At 37.2% G+C, this 20533-nt stretch overlaps 1 protein-coding gene across 1 annotated transcript; it reads right to left on the bottom strand.

Annotated features, from left to right (window-relative positions):
* Positions 1 to 3694: 3694 nt before the first annotated feature.
* BORA (BORA aurora kinase A activator) lies at positions 3695 to 19863 on the bottom strand. The gene is made up of 12 exons (XM_054387271.1): positions 19708 to 19863; positions 18506 to 18612; positions 15938 to 15983; positions 14292 to 14373; positions 14175 to 14190; positions 12391 to 12440; positions 11583 to 11639; positions 9979 to 10196; positions 7976 to 8129; positions 6328 to 6929; positions 5792 to 5923; positions 3695 to 3856 (listed from the first exon to the last, which is right to left on the bottom strand). Exons 1-12 carry the CDS (start codon positions 19861 to 19863, stop codon positions 3695 to 3697), a joined length of 1782 nt encoding a protein of 593 aa, XP_054243246.1.
* Positions 19864 to 20533: the final 670 nt, after the last annotated feature.

Below are 20533 nucleotides of genomic sequence, written 5' to 3'. Positions count from 1 at the left end.
AAAGTACCTATTTATAAAAGGCAGCAGGAGACAATTACAACGTTAAATTGATTGCAATGCCTACACCCTAGGAGTGAGACATCTGAATTGATCTAGTGGACAGCAAGTTCTCCGTGGGAAAGCAGTGTGCCCTTGTGGCCAAGAGGGCCAATGGTATCCTGGGGTGCATCAGGAATGGTGTGTCCATCAGATCTAGGGAGGTTTTTCTCTCCCTTTACTCTGCCCTGGTGCAACCACACCTGGAGTGTCCAGTTTTGGGCTCCTCAGTTCAAGAGAGTCCCAACAGCAAGCCATGAGGATGATTAGGGGACTTGAGCATCTCCCCTATGAAGAGAGACTGAGACCTGGGGCTCTTTAGTCTTGAGAAGACTGAGAGGAGATCAAATTAATGCCCATAAGTATTTGAGGGGTGGGTGTCAGGTTGATCCTGCTTTTAGCAAGGATGTTGGACTCGGTCTCTCGTGATCCCTTCCCACCCCTAACATTCTGGGAACCCTGTCACAGTTCTAAAAGGCTTTGGAAACTTTATAAATAAAATTAGCTAAAAGAAGTGCAGAGCACTGGAGCTGCAGCTGGTACTCCACTTGTAATTCAGCACCCTGCTACAGTAGCAAACACATTTTCAATTCTAAGCATGAGAGAACAAGCTGGCCATGCCCCTTGCCTCGTATCTCTGTCCTCTGTTGCCCAGCACCCCCACACCATCCTGTGGTGAAAGACGCTGCAAATTGTAGCAAAAAACAATCTAGGTATGAAATAGATGTCTTTATTGTGTTTCATTATTCAATTTATAATTACACCTGTTAAACACTCCTGTTAAAACTACTGAAATTCATGTAAACAATGACCCTTTTGTGCAATGTGTGCCAACCAATGCATCAGGTACAGCTAGAGAAACAGAACATGCAACACTTTCTATGATCATTTGAACAGCAAGTTTCTTTTACAAAACAATTAAACACTGTTAAAAAAGGCCTATTTTCATAAAATAAATAATTTTCATCTAATTGAAGACTATAAAACAGGACAGAAAATATAAGTAACTTAATTTGAGGGAATCCTTAAATTATTTCTCACATTCAGCCATTTCTGCTGTTACTTCATCATTTCCTTTGAGAAAATACTTACACAGGGTGCAGTTAAATATTTTAATCATTGCTATTTTTACTAGTGAATACTTTAAAAGCCTCTGATCATTGAACATACTATTATGAAGAATCAAAAATTTAAAAAGTATAAAACCAGATCTTGATTTTACATATCATGCAGAATAGTTCAGTAATAGATCCTAATTTGGACCATCCTGCTTCTCATCTTCATTAAAGTTAATACTATTTTTAGTAAATCACACTTGCAAAAATAAATCCTTTGTACAATCCAAAAATCTGAAATACATCCTTTGCATTGAGTATCATTAGAAATATCAAAACAGAAGACATGTTTATACCTCAGACAAGTCATGTCTTACTGCTGAGCTTCAAACATTGCAAGCTTAAGCAAAGAACATTTTGAAGGCCCTATTCAATCAATTAATTCTCCAGAAGTCCAAGTACATTTTCCTAAAAATTATCAATTCAGTGGTTTTCCAGTTTTTATTAGAGCACTGCTTCAGGATTCACAGTGTCAGGTTGAATTAGTGTCAATAAAAATAATGCAGGTCATCTCTGCTGGTTAGGAATCTGAAGTAATTTTTTCATTATTATTTTTGCAGTGAGAACTAAAACCAAATGATGTTTCATTGCTGGCATAGAAGTTTCCCTTTAAATATATTTTTTCAGAAAGCATTTACTCGTGTTTCCAATAAAAATATTTCAAGAACTGTTCTATTCATACAACACCTGCACACAAGTCTCAGCTGTAATGCACTGCTTTTGAATGCTTTGCATTTCTGTTCATACCTCTCCCTAGGATTTTTGTTTGTTTTTTTTAATGTCAGTTGCCTTCAAACTTTAGGTCTGACCATCTGTTTTGGGCTCAGTATGCCAACAGTTACTCATCAGCTGCTCTCTATCACTTTGGTATAAGCTTTTCTGTGGGCTGTGGAATGGAATACAAAGCAGAACATCGATCCAGTATCCTGAAACTGGATATCCTTGCTATGAAAAGAGAAAGACTATTTCACCTAGAGCACCTATGAGAATGGACTTTCCTTTTTGATTAATCCAACAAAATTTACTTCAGAGCTTTACAAACACAGAGTCCTGAAATCTCAGTGTTTCCCCTTACCTCTTCTTCTCCTCATAGTCACTAGGGCTAGAAGATTAACATATGGCATTTTTTCCCTCCCATTCACATTTACAAATTACACAAGGTTCTTTTAAACACATTCAATCATATCTGATTTGACTAAGCAAAGGGAGTTCTAGGCTTCCAAACCCTCTTCATTCTATTGCTTTTGTTCATCAACAGTTTTCCTGAAAGTATCAAGATAAGTTTGCTTAAATTAATACTTTGTGAACTGGCATACAAAAGTCAATGTTTACCTAAGTATTTTGGTAATTTCTGTAAGCATCATAATGGTACTGGTAAGTTCAAGTGTAATGGCTGCACCATTCTCTTAATAATGTACTTGGACCAATTAGCCTTATTGCACCATCTTACATTCCTTAGAAAGAGAACCAGAGCATCAATCCGAGCACATGCTCTCAGGAGATGAGTGGAGTCAGGTGATCAAGATTAGTACTAAGACAATTGCTTAAGTAATGACACTATCATTTCATTTTAAAGTAATCAAGAGTCCATTTTACTAAAGTACAAACTAAAGCTAACTGGCAGATATGCAGTCTTCTGTCAAATCAAGGAAAAAGAAGCTGTTCAAAGAACTGCTGAAAGGCTTATTTTGACATAAAGCCTATTTTATTACTAAGAGAATTAAACTTTGTGTGTGTGTAAAAGTGCCATTGCTGTAACTAGAATGTCATTTTCACGCAGCTGTTCTCAAGACAACTGAATTAAAAGGACTAGTCTGGTATTATAAAAAATACAGGGACCCATTACTGGAATTCTACTTCTTTCCTCATGGACATCACAGCTGAGTTTCATTCCTGTTACTTTAGACTAACAGGCACTCATTCTTCTTCCCCAGCCCTGCTCTCATCACATTCCCCAGCAATTCATTTCTCTCCAATGACTTTCTCAGTACCAGTGGTAACATTCCTGAAGGCACATAATAAATATGATAAGGAGAAAATCAATCCAAATCAAAATTAATACATCTTTCATTTTTCTTTTCCTCAAGTTTCCTTCACACCTTTAATATAAGTCTTAATATGTAGGGGTTTTCTTTGCAGTTACGTTGGCTTCTATGCAAGTTGCAGAAGGTTATGCTCAGTCTATCCAAAATATTCCTCTTCCAAGTTATGTCCAAACTTTCAAAACAAGGTTCTTTATGGAACTTACCCTAATCACAGAAGGCACACAACTCTGAAAAACATTATGGTTTCTTTGTACCAAGTCTAGCTGCCTTAATTTTCAAAAGGATTGCTTAGTGATACCAATACATTTATTAATAATATATGAAAAAACTCACATTATTTAAAAACTCCCTTAATACATTCCAATTTATTACAGTTGCATTAAAAAAGGCAACATAATACGTATAATTCAGGCAATTGAGGTCACATATCTAAACACTTATTAGACAACACAGTTTAAATTCTCCATCAGAAAGCTACATACCGTTTTTGTGAAATCCCTAAACTTGATTTTCAGGCTTATGTTTCCAGGTAGAGACACTGCAAGTTGCATTTTGACCAAATACTGCACTATGTGATTTTGCTTTTAGGAAACAGGTCTGCTTCTCTGGAGATTTTGCTCTTAGCAACTGTTTGTCCTTATGGTTTAAAACGCAGCACTCCTAGGTTAATAGGGAAAAGTTCATTTTAAAACCTTTCATAAAAACTCCTGAAAAGAAACAAGATCCAAACTTACTACCTGAAAATTGCAAGTTACAATTACTACATTAGCCTCCCATCTCTCTCCTTCTGAAGAAAAAAAAAAAAAAAAAAGAAAAAAAGAGATGAAAGATGTTTTCCCTGCACAAATCCTTGAGATGCTCTGTGTGTCAGGTTACACCCATTCCTGGAGGGGGTGGGCTGAAAAGAACCTAGCCCCCAGCTGGACCAAGAAATCTGACCCAGGTGGGCAGAGAGACTTGGTTCCCCCTCCCAGGGGGAGGGGTCCCCAGGTCCAAGTCTATTCCACTCCCCCTTCCTGTCCAGCAAGCCTATTTAAGGGGAATCATTTTCCTGTCCCTTTCTCTTGCCTGACCCTTTGCTGCTCCTGCTGTTCCTTGCAAGCATGCAGTGGGGCCTGCTCCACACTGCATCCAAACTCTTAAGGACTGCATCTAAAGAGAATCCACATTTACATCAAGAGAATCCTATGCCAGTTGGGCCTGGTTCTGTATATTTTTATTTACCCTTTTCCCTTATACCTTTATAACCTCCTTTTTACTCAAATGCCATATGTATTTTGTTAAACTTAACTTTTTACTTCCAAATCGATTCTAGAACTGTTTCTTCCATGATTTTACCTGTCTCTTCTCCTGCTTAATTTGCTTTTCCCTACTGGGAAAAAGGGAGAGAGGAGGCAATCTAAATCTGTTCCATTTGGGCTTTTGGACTCTGGGAAAGCTTAAACCACAACATACTGTTATCAAGAATCTCTTTCAAAGAACACATGCTTTGAGTGAGCCAGAATTGATTTCTTCAGACAAATGTCTGTGCTTTTTCCTTTCTGTTGTGAAAGCTGAATTAAATACTTAATGTATGCATACTTAAATCCTAATCCAAAATACGAAGTTGGGTTTAAGATATAGCAGTTGGGAAAATAGCAGAATAGCAGTAGGAGAAAACAACTGTGTGACATTGGTGAGTCACTAGGACAGGTTTGATGGTAGACAATTGATTCGATGAGTACACTCCTAAGTATAATCTGTGTCCAACAGTGGGGGGTGCTGGGGCTCATTTTAGATGGGTATTTTAGAAGTTAAAGACCACACTAATGTAGAATCACAGAATGGTAGGGGTTGGAAATGACTTCTGGAGATAATCTAGTTCAACCACACTGCTTGCTGAAGTAGGTTGCCCAGGACCGTGGCCAGGCAGGTTTTGAATATCTCTAGAAAATCAGACTACATCTTCTCTGAGCAGCCTCTTCCAGTGCTCTGACACCCTCGAAGGTTTTCCTTATGTTCAGATGGAACTTCCCGTGTTCCTGAAATCTTTGCATCTATAGACTTCCTGTAAGGGCACAGTTATCCTAATCTTAAATGAGCAGAGTTCAAAATTTTATGTCAGTGATCAGCCTGAGACTAGCCTAGCAGTTGGAGGGGAAGAAAGAGCCCTGGGGTTTCTTGGGTAGCCCCTCAGATGGGCAGAAGGGAAGTTTTGAGGGGCCTTTGGGTGCGGTGTCAGGGACTCTGTATGCTTTGGGATATCTTTGCTACCGTGCTTTTTAGTTTCTGTAAAACACTAATTGCTTTTTCCATTTATGCTTTCCATCACTATCCAATCCATCTGTGTGAGTGTCATTCTTTTGTCCCTCTCGGGGCAACAGAGATCTGTCCAACCCTAAACCAGGACACTTTGCCATAGAACATACCAATTTTATTGCCAGCTTGTAACACTTCTGCATTTAATTCCTTGTTTCCAACATAATACCCAAAATGATGCTCTCTATTACTAACTGAAGGTCTCCCTCTCCTCAGCTTCCTTGAAACTGAGTAAAATTTGGAACAAATTTTTCAGGTGGGAAGCCTATTGCTTTGGTATCCCTGCTAAACTCCTACCTTTGTTTTAAGTAGCTGAGATTTACTCTGAAAGACATTAGTATTCACATCATTTTCTCTGCAACTGTTTTCAGCCCCTGCAGTATCCATAATGCTGCTTCCACAAGTCTGTGTGTTATAACCGCTGTCCACCTGAAATCAAGAAAGCAGGGCTTTAAAAATCTTCTGCAATTTAACACCAGACTCTCCTACTTGATATGGCTTGTATTTGATTAATAGTAATTAATCTAGCAAACCAAATCTCATCAGTTAATAACAAAAGCAAATCATAAACTGGTCTGTCAGGATTAGATGGATTAGGTTAAATGTATTACTGTACACAGCAACACAAAAGCAATTTGTAATTGCTACACTAACTTCACTGAGAGGAAAAAAGGGATGGGGGTGGAAGAAATATGTCACAATACCATCTGCATGCCACATGCTGTAAGAGAAAAACAGACAAGTACTTCCAGAATGTGTATATATATATCTTAAAAAGTTAGCATGTTGAGCTCAGTTTTACAGAGAGGCAAACCAAAGACTCTTATTTTTACCTGAATACTGCTGCTGTCACAAGGAATTGCGCTGCTTTCTGCAAGAGGTGACATGCACATGCGAGAGTTTTCAATACTGAAAGTAATCCCTGTCATAAAGCTGGTCATTGGTGCATTGCTATTGCCAATTGTTTCTTTTATCCAAGTGTTCTCCTCTGACACTTCAACTGCATCAGCCATATCTACAGTATTGTTTTCCTTTGAGCCTTCTATGTCCTGAAACAACGGCAGCCTTTGATGACAACCTTCTGAGCGATCTGGTGCAATAGATACAGTTGCTACTACAAGATGTGTACCACATGCAAAAGCATCACTGTCTTGCTGACGTAAGTTTATTCCATTATCCATTTCTGGGAACCGAGCTTCTGCTGGAGACATGTTTTCCTTGTCTTCACCTTCCTCACTGTGATCCTCAACTGCAATTGGTATTCTGATGACCGAAGTCTGGTACTGAGCAGTTCCTCTATACGCTCCAAGCCGCATAGGAGAACAATTTTTAATTGGAGAACAGCCATCTATATATGGACTTCTTGTACTTGGGGGTGTCATTCTGTTTGAGGATGAAGGGATATCTGGAGAACAAAATGTAAATTTTCTTTGGTCTGTAAAAAATAAAGTTATTCTATCAGAGATCATGTGGATTTAAAGTTACCATTCTCAAAGCCCCACAGACATTTCAATAATTATAGCCAACTACGTAGTGTTTCACTAACCACTGTCTCCCAGCTGCAAGCCTTCTTAAAAATACAAACAAAAAAGGCAAAAACATCCCCACAAACAAACAATCAAAAAACAAAACCTCAAACAAACAAAACCCAAAACAAAAACACACAGAGAGAATGTTTAAAATCCTAAAACAAACCACCAGCACACTTAAACCACCATGGTAAAAGGCAAGTTTTTATCTCATTTTTACCACCAAATTTGTTTCCTATGACATGGTTTGCTGCATTGGAGATCTTGCATTTTCAAATGTCAATTCCATACATGTTCATAGGAAGATGTGTGAAGGTTGGTTCTGTGGCTTTTTTCCCAAAAATATCACTACACATTCTACAGGCATTTTAAAAATCTGGGCCAGCAATGAAGTTTTCAAGAAAAAGATCACCTATGCAATCTCCACATATAATGGTTTTGAAATACAACAACCAGGTAATGAATGAAACATGAAATACTGACACTGTCTAGAACAATGAGGACAACAAATGTTTGTGATTGCTTTACTTGTCAGTTTCACAAATAATCTTCAGATTCACATTACTCGAAAACTTGAGCTAAGCATTATTTGTCCAATTAAAATGCTCCAGGTTGGGCCAAATCTGAACTGTGACCTGACCAAGTTCAGGCATATGGCTTTAAACGCTCTCTTCAAACTAAATTAATCTATTACCATTTTTCTCATTTGTATTAAGTGTCTATTCCTCCTTCTAAAATATTTTCCCTAGCTGACTTTTGCGAGCAGAATCACTTCACCATTTCAATAACATATTTCACTGCTAAATGGTAAATGTGTCATAGAGGACAAGCCTGCTGGTCCACCAAGCACAACTTGTCTACCAACAGAAACAAGTTCCAGTAAGAATGAGGATGTTTTTACAATAAAAATACATCAAACAAGAAGAATAATACATATACAATTAAAACATACCTGACAGTGGTGTCTTTCTTATGTGAAAAGCTATTGGTGAAAAAGTAGGAGAACCATTATGTGCAGGAGACCTCTCTGCAAATGTAGGACTTGTTATGCTTCCCAGGCTGTAAGCCCTTGTTCCTCCCTGAATAGGACTGGATGAAAACTGACCCTTCAGGAAAGAAGGGATAAAAAAAAAAAAGAGCATAAAGTAGCATAATGTAAATTTTTTACATATATGTAAAAAGTGTTCTAACTACAAAGTTTAATACAGCAGCAGTGGGAAATTAAGACAACCTTTCTCATTACCTTAGCTTTAAATATTCCAGTTGCAGTTCTTCACTTGGTCTTTATGTTTCTCCATAGAAAAGAGCAAGGGACTCAAACCATCACATAATATGAACTAAGACTGTACTATTTATTCTAGTTAAAACTATGAGAAGCCTAAACAGAGAATTAATGCTATCTGTGTATATAGTCAAGTATTTAATCTCAACTTCCTCTTCATACCAATGCACATGAAAGCTGGACACTATTTTTATTTCAGTGGAATCCATTTTAATTGAATTCTTTAACTCAGCAGCAGACAAGATGTTTTTCCTTAAGAAAAGAGAACAGTGATTGTCATGTATAGTGGAAAAAAAAAAAGTTACTCCTAGAAGTCTAATTATGTTGTTGGAATTCTTTACTATTGTGCTGGTTTGAGGCCAGCCAGAACATCTCTTGCCCTGAAAGGGACAAAAGAATGACACACACAAACGGATTGGAGAGTGATGGAAAAAGTTTAAATGGAAAAACGAATTGGTGAAGCTACAGAAAACTACAAACTACAAAGCATAGTGGAAAAGAACATCCTAAAGCATACAGAACCCCCTCACAGAATTCCCAAAAGCTTCCCAGTCCTCCCTTCCTCTCACCTGAGGGTCTACCCAATCCCTCAGGGCTCTTCCTTCCCCCCCCCTCCTACTGCTAGGCAAGTCTCAGGCTGGCCAGGTCTGAGATTGCCCCCCCTCCATTCTTCTCCTGGCATTAGGCCTAGACAGGCCTAAGAGGCCTTGAGGATACTCCCCCGGCATTACCCGATAAGAGAGGACATCTCCCATGGGAGCAGAGGGAAGAAAGAGGAAGAGAATGACTCTGCAGATGGCCTTATAGGGCGCAGGATTTATGGGTAGAAATACGCCATTTCCTGTGTCCACCCCTCTGGGTGGGCACCCAGGACACCAGAGGTGTATCTCATGTAGCAGTGGCAGGGGGCATCCAGCCTAAACTGCCACAACTATGTTACCATAGTGAAGACTTCTTTTAAACCAGTGTCGCTGAGGTAGCTTTTTCCTTACACTTCAGCCACCAAACAGATGAAGCCACTCTGCCTAAATCAGTTCAACTGTGTTACATCCACCTGGGAATAAGATTTTTCTCGCATAATTTAACAAACAGGCATTATGTCCTGTGTTATAATAAATTTCTATTCATCTCAATGGAAACAAAAAAAAAAGGCATATTTAACACTGCATCCAAGGATCCACAAGTAATGTTTTCCACCATAAATTAGTTTATGAACTAGAAGGGAAATAATTAGATTGTCTGTTCATATCAATCAGTACTTTAGACAGCAGTTCTTGTATTTAAATTGGCTTTTTTTTTGTATAGATACTTTATGAAAAAGTTACTTCAATATGCTTTCAGCAAGTTCTGTATATGTAACAATTCCTACTTCTTTTTTGATAATATTAAAGCATAATTTCTTCTACAACAAAAGAGCAGCAGCACAACATAACAATCTGAAGTAAGTCAGCAATACAGTATTTCAATACTTTTTTTGCTCACATATTTTTTCTGAATTTGGAATCTGAAAAAGAGAAACTACCACCCTTGGTCTAACACAGACTGTCTCATAAAACAGTCACAGCTTATTAAAAATATGGCTGTTTCTCTTGTGAAGTCTGTTATAACACTGAAGCAGTAGAGCCTCTAAGAACTACTCTTGTGCCATTCAGACCCCAAAACAGGCCACTCACCGAACTGGATGTTTCCAGTGGGCTTCTGCACCGAACTGGAGATATGTCTATGGAACAAAGCACTCCAAGTGGCTGACTACCGCAAGGACTGTGCAGGGAAGGGGACAAACACTCCGATACACTCCCGTTTTCTTCTAAAAACAGCTTCCTTCTCAGCGATGAAGAGCTCAGATTTTCCTGAGATTGATCTGCAAATTCATCAGTTCTAAAATACTCACCTAGAAACAGGGAGAAATCGTTTCCAGTAAGAATGCAAGAAAAGAAAAAATTCCACTGCAGAGATATGTAAACTAAATTAAAACATTTGATACAATTAACCAATATACCAAGTAACTGATTTCATTTAAGCACCTATCACAAAGGGTTGATTTTTATCATTACAGAAAGTCCATTCTGTCTACTAAGATTCATACAAAACATTACTTGTGATCTTTACAAGAAGGCCACTCTAAGATTCCACTTCAGCCTATCAAAGTTCCAGGTTCTGCCCATCATTCTTTAATACCAAAGTCTGCATTGAAAAAAAAAAAAAGTAAACACTGACTATCATCTACTTGCTGGCCTTTTCCCAAAAATGTATTATTCTTCTCATCTGAATTGTGAAAAAAGGGTGGTCATACTACCCTGCCAAAACTAGACCCTTTCTCAGATTTCCTGTATGCTTTGATGGTCTTTGTGATACGTCCCAAGGCAAACTGGATGCAACTTGAAGAAAGTCAAAGCAATCAGCAGTTTACAGTAGGAAAGCACACAGACCTTAACAAAGACCCATTAAAATATGCTGAGACTTACTAATCAGATTTTTGCTCTTGCTTTATACTAACTGCATATTCCTTGCAGGAGAAATTTTGCATGAATTCAAAAACTACGCATTGATTTAAGACAAAACATAAAAACAGTAGATATGGTTCTAGTTTTCTGTTTTAAATTTGATGGCCCACAATCAGGGTTGTGAATTTCAAGAAAAGGATAGGAGTATGCAACCAAGAACTTCTGAACTACCTATACAGACTATTCCCACATATGAGCTGTAAAAACAGGCCTTTGCAGACCTCTTGCATGAGAAGCTGGCAGCAAATGCTTGTTATAGCAATTATAATCAGACAGTTAATTTGGACTCTTGTCTCCCACATGCAGTGGATCACAGCATTTTTTCAATCACAGGCTCTAGTCAGCACTATGGCTTCAGTTAAATTAAAGGCACAGAATTACAACATAGCTCTGCTCAAGGCAAGATTTAGCTATTAGCCTCACGGGCCAGTAATTCATAAATCAAACACCTTTGGCAAATTAAATACCTGCTCTATTTTGGGGAGGCAGAAGGTGTCTTCTGCTTACTACCTTTTATGCCTTCAGAATTGTTAATTTTCAATTGTCCTTCATGTCTCCTATCTTTATGTATATACTCACACCACATCATTTTAAGTCAGATGTTCCATGCAATATGCAGTAATAGTCTCTTTAGAACACATACTTAAAACCTCCATTTATATATTAAGTTTTCAATATTTTATAACACCAAAAAAAAAAGATCTAGCAAACATTACGAAAATAGGTTTTCTAGTTAAACATTCATAATTAAATTTAGATATTACATGACATACCTAGTATTTTCTCTAAATTAAAATCCACTGGCAAAGACAGTACTGTCTGACAAGCAGCTGCAATGAATAAAGCCAACAAAATTAGCTTGCAGTGACCTTTTACTAAAGCTGTAGAAACAAACATCCACTTCTAAATTGCATTGCAATTGAGCTATTTAAGTTACATTTGCAATAAAGAAAAGTGTTAATTAAAGCTAGTATTATGATTTGACAACGCTATATGCAGCACACTCAGGCCTAGAGACAAAAAAAACAAGGGTTGTAACATAAAAGCCTCTAGAGAGGCATTCTTAGCAGAGGAGAGAGGTCTCCAAAGAAAGGAATAATTCAGCAGGCAATGGGAGAAAGATCATCAAAACACCCCGGGGAAAGACACCATCTATTTATCTAAAATTAAATAGTTTAAAAGATATAATGAGATTTCTGCTATTTATTTGGCAGAAACAATAATCCAAGATTTTCTAACCCAAAACAACCCAACGCATTAAAGGTTTCTTGAAACTCTAAATTTGCCTATAAACTTGCAGCTTAAATTCACTTTTTAATTCAGAAAAAGTGAGCTGGAAAAAATGCACTCTACAGTCTACAAGGGACTTCAGTTTTTACTTTGGAGAAAACATGAAAGAGCATAATAGAAATAAATTACTAAGAAACTGATATTACAATGAATAGTACCATACAATTGAAAAATTTCTCCAGGAATAGTAACCAAAAACCAAGAATTCCCTTTTGAATTAAATTGCTATTAAAAAAGGGGTTATTGTGCTCCAGAGAAACCCTTTAATTTCAGACATTGCCTTTTACCCACCATTGCTTTTGCCAGGCTGCAAAGTTAGCTGTCTTCCAATTGGAGAAATGCTTTTTAGATCTATGGCTGCAAAACAGATAAGAACTTAAATTTAAGTATGCATTGCATATCAAGTCTTGGAACCTAGCAGCTTAGAATATGCAATCTGAAACCCAGCAGGTAGAGCTTTGGCATCAAAATTTAGAAGAGATTAGAAAGGCATACTGAAAAAAAGGTTACCATTATAGCTGATTAAGAGAATTTCGGCACTTTTCTATTAAAAAAAAGCTTAGTAAAGCAGCACCAGCTTTGGCCACATCTGTCTCCTGCAGCCTCCTCTACATTACAAAGATCTAAACCAAACTCAGTTTATATTTAGCCAAACAGGCTGCGACCCAAGTGAAAAACATCTTCTAGAAAATTGTTGCAGCCTCTGTTCTGAGGGCAGCTGCTGGACACGTGCAGACCGCATGGTTCCTTAGCACACTGCATAGAGCAAAACAGTAACGTTCCATGTGTGCCAAGAACAGATCCTCAAGTTGGAACCCTTTGATTGGAACATGCTGCAGAAGCCACCTCCTTGACATGCTGGCACCTCTTATTGGGAAAAGATTTTAGCTTACGTATGAGCTGGATTTTACCAGCTAAGGGATTGATAACAGAGTATAAAAACAGCCACTCCAAGCTATAAGGGAGATTGAGGGGTTAGGGCTGGTAGGGACTTTTGCTTCTGTTAGCTACTTCTTCTGGCTAGGGCTTTGGTGTAGGAATGCTGCAAGGGGTATGCTTGGGACTTTTTGTTAGCTGCTTTGTCTGTTAACAGCTTCTGGGACTTCTACAAGTGGGACTCTCTAATGCTAGGGGTTCCACAATGCAGCAATAAAGGACTTCTGGGAGGCCTTCTGAGATTCTCTGCTCTCTGCATTTCTGGAATCTCATTGCTGTATGGCAACGGGGTTCATGCCATCATGGTGACAAATGGCCCCAGAATAGGGAAGAAAAACAACAGAAAATAACGCAGTCTGGACTTGAAGAAAAGGATGAAGAATCGACCACTCTATCATTTTATACAGCTAAGGAACATATTAGATAATTTTCTTTCACCATTCATTTTCTCAGGTCTAGGAATGTGGACTGGGATACCTGCCCAAAAAGTGACAATCTTACAATTGACCATTAAAAATACACCATCCATAAGCTGCATCTTCTTGATTAAAAATTTAACAGTTCAGCCTCTTCCAAATCTTGCAAAAATCCTCAAACATTTAAGAATTTCCTGCCAAGCAATCCTGAATGCAAAAATTTTATTGCTGACACTTGTCCACCTTATAACCATTTATTATGTATTCTGTTATATATTATGCATCCTTTTAGTTATATATAAACTTTGTAACAACAGCATTAAGAATAAAATCTAATAATGGCATAAATGAAATAAACTTGGAAAAACTCACAACCTGTTGCTGCAGTGATAGTGAGCTATCAGGACATTAGGGGGACAACAGGGATTTAAGCAGAAAAACATGGAACTCAGTTTCTCATATTATATTGGCATTAAAGCAGTCAGAGTAAATCAGATGTGCAGGCATCAGGAAAAAAAGAACAAAGCAGAGGACTTGGCTGTTACCAGTATTGGCACAGCAAAGTTGCATGTGTAAATTTAAACTGGTTGAGGACAGGTTCTAAAAGGAAAAATACTTAAGAACAGGGACCAAAAAGAAAGGAAAAATTCTGTAAGATTCTGGATTAATACACTATTTTTAAACAAGGAACGCACTGGGAGAGAACAGCTAAAAATCTATTACCTATTAACTGTGCTACCTTTTATCACGGGTTCTTAAAATTTGAGGTTGGAAAAAAACATGCTTTATAATTTACCCAAAAGCTAGATAATTTTGAGTGGACTGACAAAAGCAACTTACATTTAGTTGAATTAAGCTGAGAAATTTGCTTGCCTTCATGTTCAATCCAAGGAGAAGGAACTATGAGTCTTTTTGTGAAAAACTAGATAATACAAACAATAGAAACAAACTATCTTAGCACTTCTGAAAATTGAAGATTCTCAAATTTAGATAGTACCCTGAAGAAGAAAAGTTTAAGTCCTACTTTTTGCTACTCACAGATTTATATATTTCAAGAATTTTTACTCTTCCTTTCCTCAAATCTATAAAGATAGTTATCTCTCATACCCAAAATACGTTTCATTATTTCAGGCCCAGAGAGGTTAAATAAAAAAGCAGTTTGATTTGAAAATGACCCCAATGTTCTTTACGACATACCAACTCAGACTTTTCAAGTCTGCAGAGTGAAAATTGTACAGAAGTTTCATTTAACACTAATTACTCATTAAAGAAAGTAAATTGTCTCTACCATACTTACCACATAGTTATTTTAACAAATCATTTCAAATTTTCAGCTTGTTAAATTGTTGTGCTTTGATATTTCACAGAAGTGCTAAAGAGAGACTGCAGTAACAACAAAAGAAGTGGACAAGCAAGTCTTTTTGGCTGTATTATTAGTGTGTTTGGTAAAGTGCTTAGAAGTGAAACATTTATGAGTATTGGCACTTCAGCATTTTTATCTGGACCAGAAAGAGAATCTGCTCAGTTGTACTCTAGAACACCTTGATGCTGAGGAGATGAAAAATTTTAAATAGCTTTTAAATAGCTAGGAATACATGGCAAATTCTGTTCTCACAATAAAAGCAAGACTGTGAGCAAATGAAAGAACTCAACTTGAGCACCCAACTATTAAAGGCATAATTTTTATCAGAGACGTGGTTTCAAGCTGTTCAACTGCATAATCCATTAGTTTATGCCTTACAAAGAATATCCTTTTTAATGCAAACTTAAAGAGTAACAGTAGCTTAGCTGCAGGTCAACTACACAGCACCTTTACAAAATCATAAAACTTTTTTTTTAATAGAGACAGAAACTGATAACAGCATGACCTAATAAAAAAAGATCAATAAGATCAATAACACTAAGGAAGATATGTGTATCAGAGACTTCTTTTTTTAATTGAAGAAACATTGAAAATTTCTCTAATGAAAATTGGAAACACTACTTTTCCTTGCCTGCTAGACAAATTGACAGAAAAAAGCACAACAAAAAAATGAATGGAAAGAATTACAAACTGCCAGAAGAGAGTCTTGCCTCCAACTAAGTAGACTTTGGAAGAAACAACAACTAAAAAATCACAAGCATTCTGGTGTATTTTTAAAAATGCTATAGAAGAAACTGAGCTACCTAGCATTACCAGTTACAGAAAAAAAAAAAAAAAAACAAAACACCAAATCATTACTTTTAACCTTAACTATTTATAAGTTATCTTACAGCTACATTCCCACTAGCCACATAACATGAAATAAAATCTGCTGGTTTGACCTGCAGATGTACGAAAGAAATGGGCAGAGTAAGACCATGTGTACAACCACGAGAGGCATAACTGACTAGAATAAAATATAACAGGCTTTTGGGGTTTGAAATTCTACAAAAGACATGGATTTTTTTTTGTAGGCATATAGCTAAACCAAATCTATACTTGGTAACACAGAAAGTTTTATTACCTCCTCGATGGCTTTTTGCCTTCTCTCTTCTGTCTCCTTATCAATTCTAAATAACAAATGAAAAACAATTATAAAAACTCAATTATCAAAACCACCATATAATTGGTTGGACTTTTTTTTTTTCCATGTAACACATTCCCTTATGCAGCTATTAGCCTAATTTTTAAAGAACTGTTTCCACCTAATGGAAACACTTCTCTTCTGGCTGAAGATAACACACTGACCTTGGCGAGCTAAGTTAGCAACCTTTTTGCTTTTTTTTACTAACTGCTTTCTGCCAGGGGGGTCTGGGAGGGAAGCCCCTGGGAAAGAGGCCCCTTGGGAAAGGTCCCCTTCTGGGGGAAGCAAAGGGAGCTTGGTTGTGCTTTTCTGTTGATTGTATATATTTGTCAATGTTGTGAATTTTGTATATTTGTACATATTCATTGCATTTCATCATAGATTGTAGATCTCACTTGTAAATACAGCTTTCATTTGCTTCCAGACTGAGCTAGCCTGGTTATTGTCAGTGTGGGGGGAATTTCAGCCCACACTGACACATTTTTACTGTTTCCACCTAATGGAAACAGTAATACTGCACAAAATTAAGTCTGCATGTGATGCACACTTCAACTTCAGAAAGTGCTGATGAGCTTTTACATTGTGCTGCTATACAAACTGGTTTTGCTACATAACATAGAATTAACAGTTTGAAACATTTATACATGCTTGTGATTCTTTGAAATTAATTGAGACAATGCCTTGTTAACAAGCATTATTAAAGTGGACTATACAGTTTGTGTAACATTACACAGCGGCTTCAAAAAAAATCTATTTTTTAATCAAGAACTTTTAACTTTTAAAGTACCATACTTAAGGCACTTAATTTTCCATTAAGCATTATTTATGAAAATTCAAATCAGTTGTCACACAAAATTTTACAGACACACACATATATATATACATACACATTAATTTAGCCATGTAGAGTTTGCAGCCACCAGAAATAACACCTCAATCGGTACTACACTGAAACATGCAGGCATGGACACTGTAAGTCTACAAATAAACACACTAGCTTCTTTCTAGCCATATTGGATAATTTAAAGAAAAAAAAAAATCAGATCACAGTGGGACAGACTGCAAGGACCCACCAAGACAATGCATGCTCACATCTAGATGCCATGGCACTAACTGTCATTGGAATTGTCACCCCAGCTGTCTGAATTAAAGAGTTTGTGTGTATACTAATAGGCTTCCAGAAACAATGTCATCGCCTCCATGAAAACATTAGACTTAAGGCTTTATAACATATAAAAAGCATTAGAATCTTACATCTACTGGCTGCTAGAGGAAGGCCAGGAAGCAAACAGATGTTAAAAAAAATAAATATCAACGTTAAGACATAGAGATTCATAGACAGAGGCAAGGACAGTTATGTTCTTTCTATATCCCCACTGCAGCAAGAAGTTCGTATTCCTTCTTATGCCTCTTCCTGTTCAAAACACAATGTAGATTCATAAGATACTAAGAACAATTGGTCTAATTCACGACGTTTTTCAGGATGAGGATAGTGAAACATATGTTGGCAAAAGTGGTGATAGATGCCTCATCCCTGGAAACATTCAAAGTCAGGTTGGGCAGGACTCTGAGCAACCAGATCTAGTTAAAGATGTCCCTGCTCACTGCAGGAGGGTTGGACTAGATGGCCTTTAAAGGTATCTTCCAACTCAAACTATTATATAAATATTCGGAGAACTTTTGCCCTAAACACAGCCCCTGTTATCTCTTTCATTTCACTAAAAGGATCCGAAGGCCCTATAGGCATAAACAGAATCAAGAATTGTTTTACTATTCTATTACTGTGGCACTTCATGCCACAAGGTGCAATTCTCTATATAAGTTCATATCCGAGAAACGTATGGTAGTGTCTACAGGATTCATCATTGCAGCCTTCCCTTGACTTGTTGCTTGGTACTGTTAGCATGCAAGACTATCTCTCAAGATGAAATATGAATACAAAGCCTGGTTTATATACTCATTTGTTTTCCCCATGGAAATTATTTTCAGAGAAAGGAAAAATTTGAGATCAAGATCCCCAAATTATTTCAAGTAATTAGAAGTCTCCTTCTCGTCGAGGAAGGCAAGCTTACTGGTCTTCATGTCCAATCCATACCTTTCAAAAAGGGTACTGGCCTACCCAGCCAGGTTTCCTATCTCAAACCTTCCGCAGAAGTCCCAAAGACACCTACCCTTCCTAAGTTTAAGTATGGAACATTGTGAAGGTAAATTGTATTGTGACAAGAAGCAAGAGAGATAACTTGGTAACAAATACATGAAAGATGTTTTGTTTCTCTTGACTGCTTTTATTTTGCTGTCTTCCAAGATGCAGAGGGGATCAGCAGTCATTAACATTAAAAAAAGAGACACAAAGGAAGCCTCATCTAAATATTACATCCACAACAGATAGACAAAAATCTGTGTTAAAAGATTCGAACAAAACCGTCTTTAATGCTGTCCAGAAATGTCAACAAAGCAAATGAACAGTGTTCTAGAATTCAAACTGCATAAAAACTGATGGTAAGTTACCTAGCATGACTCAAATACATCGCTTGGCGTCGAACATCTTCCGAGTCAATTTCCACAGGATTTATTAGAGCAAGCTGATCAATAGACCATCTAAATTTTCCTGGTGTCTGGATTAAAACAAAAAAACAAAAAAAAAAGGTATCTTTAAAAAGATAAAAATAAAAACAAGCCAAATCTGAATGAAACTATACAGTTTTAACTTTCACATAGCTTCTGTCAAAACTAAGAGAGTTGCTATTTTAAGCAGTCCACTTAAAAAAAAGAGCAAATCAATCAGCCTTCTTTTTTCCTGGTAGCGGTATTACAACTATAATATAAAATGGAAGGTTATGGCTAATGTTTACAAACTGAGGTGTCAATTTTGTCTCAACTTCTGAGGACAGATCTACAAAAGATATAGAACCAGGAGTAAAATTCAGTTGCTTCTAGACTGCCGCAATCAAAATCATGGTTCCACGAAAATCTAATGTCCCTATGTAACCCAAGTTACCCAAGTGATAGGGCAGCCGTCCTTTCACCACACATTTCCAAGGCTTAAGAGTTGCAACCCCATATGCATCCTGCAAAGTCTCCCTCATAACAACACACAGTTCACAACAAAATCCAATTCAGATTCACCCTTAATTTAACAATCAATTACAAAATACTGTTCAAATACATTTGAAAAATGATCTACCAAATGAGTCTTTTTAGTTTCATTAGCAAGGCATCATATCTGCTTATCAGATAATTCTAACTGCAAACCAGAATGCAATTTGCAACTAAAAATGTTATATATACACAAAATCATTAACTTGATTCTGTGAATATGTAATCAGCTCATAATAGATGTGCAATTAAGTTTCACTTAGCATGCTTGGCATACAAGTAGGAACTGTTCTTTTTCCATTTTAAGTGGGACAAGAACACCACATCTAACAACTGTCTTATCCACTTTCAACTATTTTTGGCACTTAGTGGGTATATGCTAGTCTACTGATACACACAATATCTAAAGGAAAAGAAAATAATCAGGGAAGTAGGAAAACTAAATGACTATGTTAGTATTACATACAGATTAAGTCTTGTAATCAGAAGAAACACCAAATACCACCAAAATTCTTTGGCTTAGTATGTAAGACTACATAAAATATAGTTTTTAATGCATTTCAGAATATCAGCACTATAACTGTATAGTTACACAACTAAAGACTAGGTCTTACAGATGAGGATTTTCTTGATTTAAAGACTGAAGGACTGGAGACAATCTGCTCCTGAAGAGTGTAATAATCACTGGGGCTTTCAAAAGGATTCAGGACTGTGACTCGCCCTGGAGTTTCTGGTGTTATTTGCATTTTAGCTTCTTTTGTATCACCCATATCACTAAACTATACCTGGAAAAGAGATAAAGAGAGGAAAAAATGAAATTATAGCTTTGACCTTTTATGATGATCCTGATTTTTTAGACAAGATGACCAATCATTTCTAAGGAGTTAGAAACATTTAAAAGACTAACAAAACTTAAGTTAGTTTTGGCTTGGACCTACTGACCTGGGGAGACCTGATAAATAAGGCTGATACACAACCTGAGAAACCAGACAAGAAAGGATATTGAAAGGAGATTTAAAAAAAAAAACAACAAAGCAAACAAGCAAAACACAAAATTAAAAAAAAAAAAAAAACCACAACGAAAACAAAACTCCACAACAATAGAAAAAACAACCAACCAAACAAAACCCAGAAGAAACAAAAGGGCGATTAAGCCAAATATCTTCTGGAGGGCAGCTCACAGACCAGACTCTAGCCCTCAAAGACTCCAGAAGTAAAGAGGTATTACTGGAATGCGGATAGCACAGGGACGATCTCCTCAGGTGCCACTCTGTGCCAGCCAGCCCCGCGTTACTCCCAAGCTATGCAGAGAGCACAGAGGGAAAAGAGCCTCAGGCACAAGACCGCGAAGTGGCTAGCGGCATCCACGCCGAACGACCTCAGAGTTGCAAGCAGCTAACCACAAATGGCGGGAAGCAGCCGTGCCGGCCGGCGCTGTCC

This window comes from Indicator indicator, chromosome 1 (genome assembly GCF_027791375.1).
Source record: "Indicator indicator isolate 239-I01 chromosome 1, UM_Iind_1.1, whole genome shotgun sequence".
Taxonomy (NCBI): domain Eukaryota; kingdom Metazoa; phylum Chordata; class Aves; order Piciformes; family Indicatoridae; genus Indicator; species Indicator indicator.
Note: the sequence above shows the minus strand (reverse complement) of the source record. Positions and strands in the feature narration are given on the sequence as shown.

What these genes read in the sequence shown, in the direction of transcription:
- BORA (XM_054387271.1), bottom strand. Translation starts at nt 19,863, where the DNA reads ATGGGTGATACAAAAGAAGCTAAAATGCAAATAACACCAGAAACTCCA. An exon ending in AATCAAGAAAATCCTCATCT is followed by an intron (nt 18,613 to 19,707) that starts GTAAGACCTAGT and finishes GTTTTAATCCAG; the next exon opens with ACACCAGGAAAATTTAGATG. An exon ending in GTGACAGCAGCAGTATTCAG is followed by an intron (nt 5,924 to 6,327) that starts GTAAAAATAAGA and finishes TCTTGATTTCAG; the next exon opens with GTGGACAGCGGTTATAACAC.